Source organism: Hemiscyllium ocellatum, chromosome 26 (genome assembly GCF_020745735.1).
Source record: "Hemiscyllium ocellatum isolate sHemOce1 chromosome 26, sHemOce1.pat.X.cur, whole genome shotgun sequence".
Lineage (NCBI taxonomy): Eukaryota > Metazoa > Chordata > Chondrichthyes > Orectolobiformes > Hemiscylliidae > Hemiscyllium > Hemiscyllium ocellatum.
In genome coordinates this window covers 8,332,857-8,347,122 of record NC_083426.1, presented here as the reverse complement: position 1 = coordinate 8,347,122, position 14,266 = coordinate 8,332,857, and the positions used below count along the sequence as shown (strand labels likewise).

General features: G+C 41.8%; 1 protein-coding gene across 6 annotated transcripts in view; it reads right to left on the bottom strand.

The window, feature by feature from the left end:
- The window catches only part of dstyk (dual serine/threonine and tyrosine protein kinase), a 127,989-nt gene that overhangs the window by 54,182 nt on the left and 59,541 nt on the right, over positions 1-14,266 (bottom strand). For all 6 annotated transcript variants that reach the window (XR_009646108.1, XR_009646107.1, XM_060845318.1 and 3 more), the window contains exon 3: positions 7,729-8,419. Coding sequence is in view for 4 of the 6 variants with exons in the window: in XM_060845318.1 (XP_060701301.1) it covers positions 7,729-8,419 (691 nt within the window). In the remaining 2 variants the exon portion in view is untranslated. The remainder of the gene's footprint in view (positions 1-7,728; positions 8,420-14,266) is intronic.

The following is a 14,266-nucleotide window of genomic DNA, read 5'->3' as shown; positions in this document are numbered from 1 at the left end:
TGGCAGGTGGACTTTAAATTAGATAAATGCGAGGTGCTGCATTTTGGAAAAGCAAATCAGAGCAGAACTTTATACACATAAATGGTAAAGTCCTGGGGAGTGTTGCTGAACAAAGACCTTGGAATACAGGTTCATAGTTCCTTGAAAGTACAGTCTCAGACAGAAAGGATAGTGAAGGGGGCTTTTGGTGTGCTTTCCTTTATTGGTCAGAGCACTGAGTATAGGAGTTGGGAGGTCATGTGGTGGCTATACAGGATATGGGTTAGGCCACTGTTGGAATATTCTGCAATTCTGGTCTCCTTCCTATCAGAGAGATGTTGTGAAATTTGAAAAGGTTAAAAAGGGATTTACAAGGATGTTGCCAGGGTTGCTGGGTTTGAGCTTTAGGGAGATGCTGAATAGGCTGGGGTTACTTTCCCTAAGCATTGGAGGCTGAGGGGTGACCTAATAGAGGTTTATAAAATCATGAGGGGCATGGATAGGATAAATAGACAAGGCATTTTCCCTCTGGTGGGGGAGTCCAGAACTAGAGGGCATAGGTTTAGGGTGAGGGGGCAAAGGTATGAAAGAGACCTAAGGGACAACTTTTTCACGCAGAGGGTGGTACGTGTATGGAATGAGCTGCCAGAGGAAGGAGGCTGGTACAATTAAAGCATTTAAAAGGCATCTGGATGGGTATATGATTGGGAAGGGTTTGGAGAGATATGAGCCAAGTGCTGGCAAATAGGCCTAGTTTAGGTTAGGATATCTGGTTGGCATGGACGAGTTGGACCAAAGGGTCTGTTTCTGTGCTGTACTTCTCTATGACATTAATACGGGTGGCTTTTTGTGACATAATGCAATAAAGCACCTGGCTGACAAATAGTAGATGTAGAGTTCACAATTCAGAGAAGCCTGCTTCCAACTCCATCTTTAAGTGGCCCTCTTCTGGTACAGTGATAGTGTTCCTACCCCTGCACCGGGGGTTCAGGTTCAAGTCCCACATGCTCCAGAGGTGCACAATAACATCTAACAGGTTGATTGGAAAAATAGTCTAGTCTAAATAAAAAAAACACAGGAAACATAAGACATGAGAAAGCCTTCCAAAGAGGTATAGGTTAAATTTGCTAAATTGCTGTGTAGTGTCCAGGATGTGCGAGCTTGGTGGATTAGCTATGGGAAATGTGGGGTTATGGGTTCAGGTTGGAGGTGGGATGCTCAGAGGGTTGGTGCACATTCAAAAAGGGGTGAAAGGCTTCTTTCTGCACTGTCACAGAGATGTTTAAGGGGTTAATTTTCTCTGCTGACCTCTAAGAAATTGAATGCCCCATGAGTAGAGTGGTAGGTCTGTCTTACAGGTAGAATGTCAGTAATTTACATTCCCATCCTTCACCCTTCAGAAGAATTTGCATGGCCATTTCCTAGTTATTCAGAGAAAATTTACATCATCCCTTATTCAGAATCAATGAAAACATTGCAGTTAAAATTTGACCACACCCTACAGTTACAAACAAAAAATACAATTTACAACAGATCTGGCCATTAAGAGAAGATTTACATTACATTGTTTCTGGAGATAATCAGGTGACTAAATGGTGTGTCTGGAGTAGGGGAATGGCTAGGGGCTGTCTTGTGGGCATTACTGACCATAATGCGAAACTCTTATACTGTATAAAAGGAAAGACTGTTTGTTTGTTCACAGCACCTTCCTTAATACACTCTGCAAACATTGCGAAGAGTGTTAAGTGATCCTCCAGAAAACTTGTACTTGCCAAAATTAATTGTGGTCAGCGTTTTGCAGTTGCACCAAGTGCATAAGAATCTCAAAAAAAAAGAACCTAACATAGGGATTCTATTCTTTCCTTCCATACCATTGGTCCACGGCAATTTTTATTCCCTGCTGCCTTTTTTCCCCAAATGTCATCTTTGCAAAGACTGATTTGTTTTTTTTTATTGTGGGGGTGAGCAGGATGAAAGGAAGTTTTATTGTCAGATCATATCTTTGATGTTGAGCAGTTTGCCACTTACTTTCAGAATATTTTATGTACACTAAACGGATTATTTTGAGGTAATAAAGGAAGCCTGGTAGATGCTGCTTTTAGTTTTGGTGATAGCACTGAAGACAACCAATTGCACACTTCTCGGATTGAACATATTTACCCCAAATGAGGAGTGTGGTGGTGAAGTGAGCCTTAAATAACTGGACATCTTTCCAGTCACAGACACAACATCCTTACTCTGATGTTATGATGGAGGGAAGGTCAGTGATGAAGCAGCTGAAGATGGTTGGGACTAGGACTCTATCCTGAGGGACTCCTGCAGTGATATCCTGGAGCCAAGGTGATTGTTGCAGCTCAAATCACAGCCATCGTTTGTACTAAGTATGATTCCAACCAGCTCAAAATTTTCCATTCCCCACTTATCCATGGCTCCTTGATAGCACACTGTCAAAGGCAGTCCAGTTGAACCAGGACTGATCCCAGACTTTGTGGTAGAGTATCATTCCAGTCCATTGGGTTACAGATTGTAATCAAATATGATTCTGCCACTGATGAACCACAACATCACGGATGTCCAAATCTTAATTTACTAGAGCTGTTCTAAATTTATTCCATTCAGCACAATGGTAGTACCATATGAAAAGATGGATGGCAGCTTGGAAGTGAAGACAGGGTGTTACATCAATAGTGAATGTGCAATCATTCCTACAGGTAATAGCACAATAAGTGCATCTGCCAGAGATTTAAGACAATGCAGGTGTTCCCACAGTACCATTCAAATTCAAAATTTATGCTGGTGCCTTGCCTAATACTATGCCTCAGCCAAACCCTCAAACAGCTCAACAGTCATTTACTTCATTACTATTAATGGGCGATTGCTATCTGCAAACCAGCTGAATTTTCAATGAGATTTATTTGCTTGAAAGCACCAACGTCCTAAGACTTAGAAAGAGATTCTAAAGCAGCTGGAGAAAGAAAACAATTCACTTTTGTCACCAAAACTGAGGTTTCAAGGGGAGTCTTCAGTCATAAAAACATAAGCAAAAATGATTCACACTTAGAGCAGTGTTTTTCTGCAGCACTCTAGCATCCTGAAGAATCTGTCTCTGAAAATCTCTGACCAGTTTTCCTCACTCTGTCATTCCTTCTCTCAAAGAGATGTCATTCCTTGAACTATTCAGCACCACTTCCTAAACACTTTGCAGGACTCTTGCCTCATCTGACCAATCTACTCTTCCCTCAGGCTACATCTGCATTGCTTTGTACTGTACGCTGCCATGAAAATTCGTTTATAGCAACAGGAGGCAGCAACAAGAGCAAAGTACGAAGGTAAAGATCTAAACTGCTATCATTGTCTCTTGGCAGTGGTGGGATTAGGAGACTGATTTTTAGTTAATTGTATTCTTACACATGATAACCGAACTGAGAGTTATATCTACATAGAATCACCTGGAACAAAAAAAAATCAATTTTATAGAGAAGCCAGCACTGGCAACATCCAGCCTCCAAAGACAATGTTCAATAGTCAGTGTCTATAATAGCAGCAGGAAAGATCTCACATGGAATTATTTGTTGGACAGTTATGTTGTTAAGTCAAACACCACTAACATAGATCATAAGTAGTAAGAGTAGGCCATTTGGACCCTTGAATCTGCCTCTGCCAAACAGCAAGGTCATGGCAATTGTGATTTTAACTTCACTTACCTGCTAACCTTCAAGCACTTTTTTGGCATGCTTCCTGATTAAGGGCTTATGCCCGAAACGTCGCATTTCCTATTCCTTGGATGCTGCCTAACCTAGTGTACTTTAACCAGCAACACATTTTCAACTGTGATCTCCAGCATCTGCAGACCTCATTTTTTACCCCATGCTTCCAGAATAGTAGAGTTTGTTTATATGCTAAATAGCCCATGTCAAATTACAGTACAACTGCTCCAAAGAGCTCTTGTAGTGCAATGGCAGTGTCTCCATCACTGGATTAGAAGGCCCAGGTTCAATCCCACCTGCTCCAGGTGGGTAATAAACATCTCTAGCAGGTTAATTGACAATAGACAATAGGTGCAGGAGTAGGCCATTCAGCCCTTAGAGCCTGCATCGCCATTCAATATGATCATGGCTGATCATTCCTAATCAGTATCCGCTCCCTGCCTTATCTCCATAACCCTTGATTCCACTATCCTCGAGAGCTCTTTCCAACTCTTAAATGAATCCAGAGACTGGGCCTCCACTGTCCTCTGAGGCAGAGCATTCCACACACCCACCACTCTCTGGGTGAAGAAGTTTCTCCTCATCTCTGTCCTAAATGGTCTACCCCGTATTTTTAAGCTGTGTCCTCTGGTTCGGCACTTACCCATCAGCGGAAACATGTTTCCTGCTGCCAGAGTGTCCAATCCTTTCATAATCTTATATGTCTCAATCATATCCCCTCTCAGTCTTCTAAACTCAAGGGTATACAAGCCCAGTCGCTTCAGTCTTTCAGTGTAAGGTAATCCCTCCATTCCAGGAATTGACCTCGTGAACCTACGCTGCACTCCCTCAATAGCCAGAATGTCTTTCCTCAAATTTGGCAACCAGAACTGCACACAGTACTCCAGGTGCGGTCTCACCAGGGCCCTGTACAGCAGAAGAACAACCTCTTTGCTTCTATACTCAATTCCTCTTGTTATGAAGGCCAGCATGCTATTAGCCTTCTTCACTACCTGCCGTACCTGCATGCTTGCCTTCATTGACTGGTGTACAAGAACACCCAGATCTCTCTGTACTGCCCCTTTACCTACATTAATTCCATTGAGGTAGTAATCTGCCTTCCTGTTCTTGCCAAAGTGGATAACCATACATTTATCCACACTAAACTGCATCTGCCCACTCACATAACTTGTCCAGGTCACCCTGTAATCTCCTAACATCCTCATCACATTTCACCCTGCCACCCAACTTTGTATCATCAGCAAATTTGTTAATGTTATTGCTGATACCATCTTCTATATCATTAACATATATTGTAAAAAGCTGCAGTCCCGGCACTGATCCCTGTGGTACCCCACTGGTCACTGCCTGCCATTCCGAAATGGAGCCGTTTATCACTACCCTTTGTTTCCTATCAGCCAACCAATTTTCAATCCAATCTAGTACTTTGCCCCCAATACCATGCGCCCTAAGTTTTCTCACTAACCTCCTATGTGGGACTTTATAAAAAGCTTTCTGAAAGTCCACGTACACAACATCGACTGGATCTCCCTCGTCCATCTTCAGAGTTACATCCTCAAAAAACTCAAGGTTAGTCAAGCACGATTTCCCCTTCAGAAATCCATGCTGACTCTGACCTATCCTGTTACTACTATCCAGATGTGCCGTAATCTCATCCTTTATAATAGACTCCAGCATCTTTCCCACCATGGAGGTCAGACTAACTGGTCTATAAATTTCCTGCTTTCTCTCTCCCACCTTTCTTAAAAAGTGGTATAACATTAGCCACTCTCCAATCCTCAGGTACCGATCCCGAATCTATCGAATTCTGGAAAATCATCACTAACGCAGCCACGATTTCCCGAGCCACCTCCTTCAGTACCCTGGGATGTAGACCATCAGGCCCCGGGGACTTCTCAACCTTTAGACCCAACGGTCTCTCTAACACCAAATCCTGGCAAATACAGATTCCCTTAAGTTCAGGTCCTTCAGTCACTGTTACCTCAGGGAGATTGCTTGTGCCTTCCCCAGTGAACACAGATCCGAAGTACCCATTTAATTCTTCTGCCATTTCTTTGTTCCCTGTAATATATTTCCCCGTTTGTCTTCAAGGGCCCAATTTTAGTCCTAACTATTATTTTTTGCCTTGCACATACTTCAAAAAGCTTTTACTATCCTCCTTTATATTATTGGCCAGTTTACCTTCGTACCTCATTTTTCTTCTGCGTATTTCCTTCTTAGTAATCCTCTGTTGTTGTTTAAAAGCTTCCCAGTCCTCTGTTTTCCCACTTATCTTTGCTATGTTATACTTTTTCTCTTTTAACTTTATAGGTTTCCTAGCTTCCCTCGTCAGCCACGGCTGCCCATGCCTCCTCCTGGGATCTTCCTTCCTTTAAGGAATGAACTGATCCTGCAACTTCTGCATTAGACAGAAATACCCGCCATTGTTCCACCACGGTCATCCCTGCTAAGGTATTGCACCATTGAACTTTGGCAAGCTCCTCCCTCATAGCTCCATAGTTTCCTTTATTCAACAGAAGTTCTGTCACTTCCGACTGTACCCTCTCCTTCTCAAATTGCAGGTTGAAACTTATTGTATTATGGTCACTACTTCCCAATGGCTCCTTCACTTCGAAGTCTCTGACCAATTCTGTTGTTTCATTACATAACACCAGATCCAGAATTGCCTTCTCCCTGCTCGGCTCCAGCACCAGCTGCTCTAAGAATCCATCTCGGAGGCACTCCACAAAGTCTATTTCTTGAGGTCCAATACCATCCTGATTCTCCCAGTCTACCTGCATGTTAAAATCCCCCATAACAACTGTAGTAACATCTTTGTGACAGGACAATTTCAGCTCCTGATTCAACTTACATCCGACATCCAGACTACTGTTTGGGGGCCTGTAGATGACTCCCAAGAGGGTCTTTTTACCCTTAGTATTTCGCAGCTCTATCCACACTGACTCTACATCCCCTGACTCTAGGTCCCCCTGCGCAAGGGACTGAATATCCTCCCTTACCAACAAGGCCACTCCACCCCCTCTGCCCGTCAGTCTGTCCTTACGATAGCACGTGTAGCCTTGAATATTCATTTCCCAGGCCCTGTCCACTTGAAGCCACGTCTCAGTTATCCCCACAATATCGTATCTGTCAATTTCCAAAAGAGCCTCAAGCTCATCCATCTTATTTCTAATGTTTCATGCGTTCATATACAGTATTTTTAATTTGTTACTGCTCTCACCCTTCGCATCAACCCCTATCCCGTTCAACCTTACAGCATGATCCCTTTTCGAATTTTCTGCCTCATTGATCCAGTTGTCTTTCTTGACTTCTCTTGTTCTAACTTTCCCTTCAACTTCCTTTTTAAACATCCAGTTTGTCCCCTCCCTCTAACATAATGAATCTGATCTGTTATTTGGCCGGTATAGAATCAAACAGGATAGGTGTGCCACTGTACCTCAAATGGGACTGTTTGAAGTGAATTACCCATTCCTACTCAGACAGGAACAATCCCTTAACCAAGCCATCACCCCCTTCCTTACCATGGACAGACTGTTGAGAATTTACATTGAAATCAATAATTCCTACCTTCCCAAACAAAATAACCACATTGGGAAGAGAACATGCAACATTAAATAATGACCTCCATTTTATCACAAAGAAAGCACACTGGAAAACAGTTTCTGTTCAACGATAAAAATTACCTCTTGCTGACTTCTGAAAACCATGGCACAGCTATCGTCTTTTCTGCAGAGCGTTCCTTTAAGCTATTTTTTCATTATTGTAACAATACCATTTGCTTTTGTCTCCAACTGTTACAAGCTCCCGACTTCTCATAGAAAGACTACTCCTACTCATGACCACCCTAATCCAATCCTACCTTACCTTCCTAACTCCTGGAATAAGCCAGTAGCAGCAGGAATCAAAGCCCCAAATATGCTAATTTTTAATCATAAATTTTATGTGCTCTGCTGCCCGAATGGACAGAAATGCAATGATAAAATGTTAAGTTAGCTTCCTGCGACATTTAAACCACAATAGAATAACAACACTATAACCTCACCTTTGAACTGCAAATTTGCGGCCTCTTCCAAGAGCTCCTCCTTCATGCTGCTGAGTGTGTCGACGATCATGTCTCTCATTTCCTCCTGTTTCCTGTTAGCTATGCTCATCAGTGACTGGAACAACTCATTCTCTTTGTCCCTTGTGTACTCCAGTCTCTTGGGAGTGATCTGCAAGTCTCTCTGCATGTCAAAGGCCTGGTTGATGAAAATGTCCAAACAGCGACAGTGTACACCGTTTAGCACAGTTGCTGCATCCACAAGGTGCATCTGCACCACTTGCTTAGCAAAGACACCAAGCTGCCGAAACTTCTCAAAGTGTTCCACCAACATGCTTTGGGCTTTGCTGCTGTTGAATTGCCCACCCATGCTGGGACTCAGGAAGTCCAACTTGGTTAGCTGACGGTAAAGATAGCTCTTTTCCTTTTCAGACTTGGAGTTTTTCACCACTATGTCCTTGTCTGGACCAGAGGGAGAGTCTGGGTGGAAAATGTTCAGGAGCTTTGGTACCTTTATGAAGAAAACAGGCAAGGAATGTTCCCTCATCTCCTGCAGCTCACTTTCTTCTGAATCAGTGAAACGGTCCTCACTGATGGCATAGACAATAATTGGAAGGGAATGTCGCCAACACTCATCAAGCTTGCCCACCTCAGCTCCAATTTCATGGCATGGAAGAACAAGAATATCCATTTCCTGGAACAGATTGAGAATGGTTAGAAACAAAATCAAGCCCATGCTGCGACTCTGTGCTAATCTCACCTCAGTCAAGAGATTGTAATCTCAAACCTGCTCTAGTGACTAGACAGCACATAAATCAGATCGCTTTGGACAGCTTTCAGGGAAGCCATGCCAGAGATATTGTCTTTTGAATATGGAACAAAGGGCTTCATCTCAGGTGGATGCTGGATCTCCCATGGCACAACTCAGAGACAAGTGGCAATGTTTTTCCTTTGTCCTGACCAAACTGGATCCCCACAACCCAAGAAAAGGATCTGGTCGTTATTATATATTGCTTGTAAGAGCATGGTGTGTATGCAAGTGGCTCATTTCTTACTGTGCATCCTGTAAATCAGACATCCATAGTAATGAAAAGTTTGGTATAAATATCAGTTTGTTTTTATTTTCCTTTTCAGGAACAGTACTGGTCTGGCATATATCAAGTGCTTACTAAGCATGTTTATGCAAGTTTTGGCTTAGAAGCACTGAGAACATGGTGTCAGGATTAAGCATGGCTAATAGAAAGCTAGGGGCAGGTACAACCAATAGAGGGGGAGTTAGAAGAAAGTGCATATTGTAATGGAGCAGACAGTGGGGTTTAAAACAGGGACACAAGTTTTGCTCGTCTAACAACCCAAGATGACATCTGGGGATTGATGGAGTGAAGGTAATGAGTACATGGTACAGCTATGGAGAACAGCAGTCTCATTGATCAACATGGAATGGACAAAACTTTGGTTCGTCAGGCAGGCAGTTGGAGTTTGATACCTAGACCAGATCAACCCACGACTGAACAAACGACTGTTTATGGCATGAGACTGTGCAACCAATGACTGCTGCCTTTGCATACACAATATATAGCTAACTATTGCACTGCACGTTCAGTGCTTTGGGACTGGAGATGCTACATAAATGCAGCGCTTCTGACAGCCTCACCCATCACTCCATTTCCACCTTCCCCCATGTCAAGATTAATGTTAAAGTAGAGAAACTGCATTAATACAGCAGCTGCAGAATACAATTAAACTTCCATAGACCACACATAGAAGCACAGCAAGTCAAAAATTAAATGAAAAAGCCTAAAATAAGACATGGTGAAGAAATACTCTATTACCCATCACAGCCAAAGAAAATCATAAGAATGTCAAAAGGAACAACTGAAACAATTTTACAAAAAAGTTCTGTATCCCAAGCTGAAGAGAGTATTTTTATCTCATACTCAGTAATATTTAGGAGCCACAGGAAGCAAATTCAAGAGAGTAATCTCAATTTAGGATTAACCACTGGGTCTCATTCTTTGCTGTTATTCCACTAATTGTGGATAAGACTTTGACCTGATGTGGGGTGTAGCATGGGAGCATGAGCAGACATCTTTACTATGGTAGGACAACTATTCAATGCAAGGGCAAATTACTGCAGATGCTGGAATCTAATGAAAACAAAACACTAGAAATCACAGCTCTGATGAAGGGTCATCTAGTTTTGAAAAGTTAGCTTGCTCTCTCGGCATGGATGCTACCTGAACCACCAATTTCCAGTATTGTGTATTCCACCATTCAATGTACGTGGTTCAGACTGGATTTCGCAAATTTGGACGCCCCACTTGGTGAAATGAGGAAACAGCTGCCTATTGTTAGTTATTTTGAGCATCATGTTTGCAATGTACTGTGGCACGAATGAGCAGGGAAAACCCACAAAGGGGAACAAAGAATCAGGATCTCTGAAGCTCTGATTTCTCGACACCCAACTTTCTCCTTCACTCACGACAGCTCAGTCTCTTGCTCGACTTAAAATATCTTCTGGCCAAAAACATTATTCTTCCCATAATGGACAGAGAACTCAAGTGCCAACCTGGGTGACTGGCTTGCCGAGTGGATATATTTAAAACCTACTTACAGAATGTCAAAGCCACCAGCAAAGGAGCTGATGGCATAGTGGTAATGTCATTGGGCTAGTAATCCAGAGCCAAATGCTGATGTTCTGAGGACATGGGTTTTGGATCCCACAGGAGATGGCAAAATGTGAATTCAATAAAAATTTTGAATTTTGCCGATGGCAAAATGTAACAGTCAATAAACATAAAAATCTTGCTAGTTCAATGTCTTTTGGGGAAAGAAATCTGCTATTCGGCCTGGTCTGGCCGACATGTAACTATAGGCCCAATGCCTGGACTCTTAACTGCCTTCAAAATAATTAGCAATGAATAAATGCTGGCCACACTAACAACGTCCAAATGGGAGAAACAAATAATCAACCAAGGCCGGCATTTGTCAGTGCTTAAGAAGGGCGGATTATGGCAAGACATGATCTGATCAGGGTAGACGTTTATACACAAAATGGATGCGTCCAAGCTTGATCCTGAAGCTGATCAGTGAATAAATGCCTCAGGCACTATTAATGGGGTTGATGACAAAGCCAATCTCCAATTGTGTGGAATGGTTGGAATCACTACGCCATGCTGACCAATGAAGTTAGACTTGTGGTAGATAGTACTAAAAAACTCCCTGCCCATTTCTCAACTAGGTTATCGTGGAAACAGAGCCCTTTTGACTGCTCCACTTCAGAAGTAAATTTGGATGCAGGATAGAGCCCATTAACACTTTTGAGGAAGTTCCTCAGTGGCTGCTGACCAGAGTCAGCCTTCCTTTGTTTAATCTTTAAGCAAAAACTGTCATTAGGTCACAGAAATATTCTCCATGACATTGCCTCCAAAAGGATACTTGCCAATGTATCAGCATTTATGTACAGAAATGTTGCTTTGCTCTTGTGGGTTTTTTAAAATTGCCCTGATGAGTGCAAGATGAAAAGCTTCTACATAATGTCTTTTTTCAGCAATACTCCAGTTCTGTACTCCAGAACAATTCTAAGCTAGAATTCCTTACTTGTTAGGCATCTATTCTTTTTAACACATTAGTGCCCACTGTATCACCATCATTGGTTATCAGTTACACATTAGACAAAATTATTCCAGAGTTAACTGGAACTTGAAAAGATTTCACACTTGTCCCTGCTTGGTATTTCAAGGGTTTCTTCGTTGATTCCCTGATGAAGGGCTTTCGTCCGAAACATTGATTTTGCTGCTCCTCAGATGCTGCCTGACCTGCTGTGCTTGTCCAGCACCACTAATCTTGACTGCGATCTCCAGCATCTGCAGTCCTCACTTTTTGCCTAAACCTCAGTTGACCATATCCTGAAGCTTGTGAACTGTGGTGACAAGTCAATGTGGCTCTCTCTGATTTAGGTTTGCTCCTCTCTGTATTCAAAAGTACTGTGGACCCCCAATATCTTGAGATAAATTTTAAATGCCTCCACTATTGCCTGGTGAACTTTCAGTTACCATGCCAAGTTCGGAAATCTTCCCATTAAACCTCTCTACTTCCTTCTCCATGACGTTCCTTCTTCTTGGACTGAATGTTTGGTTACCTCTGTCAAAATGTTATCAGCAAATGTTGCTGAATAGTAACTTACAAAATTTCATGACATGTGATTGTTCTATTAAAAACTTACACAACATTTTGCACAAATCATTGCACTGCAAATCTCTCTCACTGCAGTTTAAACTCGAATAAACAAAGCAATGGTGACAGCAAAGTATTTTTGCTCTAGGAGGAGAAAACATTGTGGTACTGAAGACCATAATCACAAAAGGACTCTAGTAAAAATCCTGAAACTGTAATCACCGAACTGTAATCAAAGGAAAAACTCCCATTTGAAAAGATTGCTCTCAAGAGACTAAGTTTTTTTTCCCCAGGAGGGAATATATTTAAGAAACCCACAACAATTGAAAATACATTGAAAAGGTAATAAAATTGAAACCTTCCAGGAATTGCTTCACATGGTAAGCAAGATGATGGGGCAATTAGTATAAAAAATTTTAAACCGAATTATTTTATTTAGGCCAATTAATACTTGAACTATACACTGGAAAGCAGAAGCTGACATCATGCAGAATTTTCATCTGGGAATGATTTGTGCACAAAAAGGAACAATTTTCAACAGGGAGAATCTGTGTTCCTGGATTTTAACAACTCCAAGACAATTGCTAACTTAATTTCTTCCATCCAAATCTCAACAGGTTGTTTGAATAATGATAAATGGCAACGATTTTGTAGAAACATTACTGAAATAATTCTCTGAACCATGATGTCTTTGAAAAGATCGAGTCCGCTGCAGGAGTTAGTTACCTTGCTGGGCTAATAATGCTGAGCAGCCCAAATAAACAGAAACAAAATCATACAATGAACATTAAGTACACCTCTTGATCACATTTCAATTGTTGTTCACTAAGTTTGTTTTCTGGAGCAGACTTTCCCACACCTGTTTCAATCACAGTAATTAAAAATTTAGTGACTGCTGTAAAGCAAATTCCAAGAAAAACTGCTGATATGACTAAGTCATAAGTTTCAGGTATTGATGGAAGGATCAACTATTACTAGATCAGAAATTATTTCTTGGTTACCTTTGTGTAACAAATTGCTGTTTTATATCTTGCATGCCGTCAGTGTTATGTCTTTTTTGAAAGATGACATGTTGGGCAGTACTGTGCACTCACAACCACACTGAGCCTCAAGAATGGGGTGTCACGTTTCATTGCACGACCTGACAGACATAACTCCTGATGTACAGTAGACTATGTTTTGTACAACCCACATATGTCACAGTGCAAGCGTAATTAGTTACAAAATTACCTGATTCATTCCCCAAACTCAACCAATTTGAATATAAATTTCTCCAAAACCTTTCATCCCTAGTGTCAGCCTAAATGACAAGCTTAAATCTACTGAATGGGACTTGGCATTAAACCTCTGCGCTCACATGAGAATGCTACCACTGAGCAAGTCAGTTATAGAACCAGAGACCCCAATATTTGGTATACGTCAATGCCATACCTTGAGAGATTTACATATTTAAACAGTGTTCCTCTGTGGATGCAACACAGCCAACTGCAGCAGCACAACACCCTCATTGCAATACCAATACTCCGATTTCCCACAACACAATTTAACAAATGTGAGAAACGTCATTCATCTGGACATGCTACACAATCCATCCTGTCATAAGACAAGATTCCCTACAGCGTGGAAACAGGCCACTTGGCCCAACAGGTCCACACCAATCCTCCGAGAGTAATCCATTTCCCTCTGACTAATGCACCTAACACTATGGGCAATACAGCATGGCCAATCCACCTGACCTGGACTTTTTGGATTATGGGAGGAAACCCACACAGACACGGGGATCATGTGTCAACTCCACACAGTGTCGCCCAAGGTTGGAATCAAACCTGGGTCCTGGCTCGGAGGCTGCAGTGCTAACCACTGAGCCACTGTAACTTCACCTCACATCCATATTGCTGACTCAAACTTAAAGACCTCACTTGCAAACTCTTTCCATCTACTTTTAACAGAAGTAAAAGCAAATAAATACTCTTGCAGGCGTTATGCTAATTATGTAAAAACGCTCATTAACTTGTAGCCAATTTGCACTGGACATGCACATTAAGAATTTCCAAGCTGTCTATTTATGCAACTTCACTGTCAGAGGTGAGACACATTGAGAGTTCAAACCGAATTTAAACTCAGATCTCTGGAGTGAAAGGCGAATGTTTAACTACATACCACAAGATAATTTCAGGGTAGAGCAGGCAAAGATTTTTACTGCGTGCTAATTTCAGAGTTTGAAACTATAAATTAGGCAAAAATGAATATGTTGTAGAAGGGACAACAGCTAGCATGAAAACTAGGCCCTAATGTCAATTAGTGAAATTGAAGTTTTGCAGGCCTCACCAACATATATGTCAAGTTACTAACTCAAATATTAAAC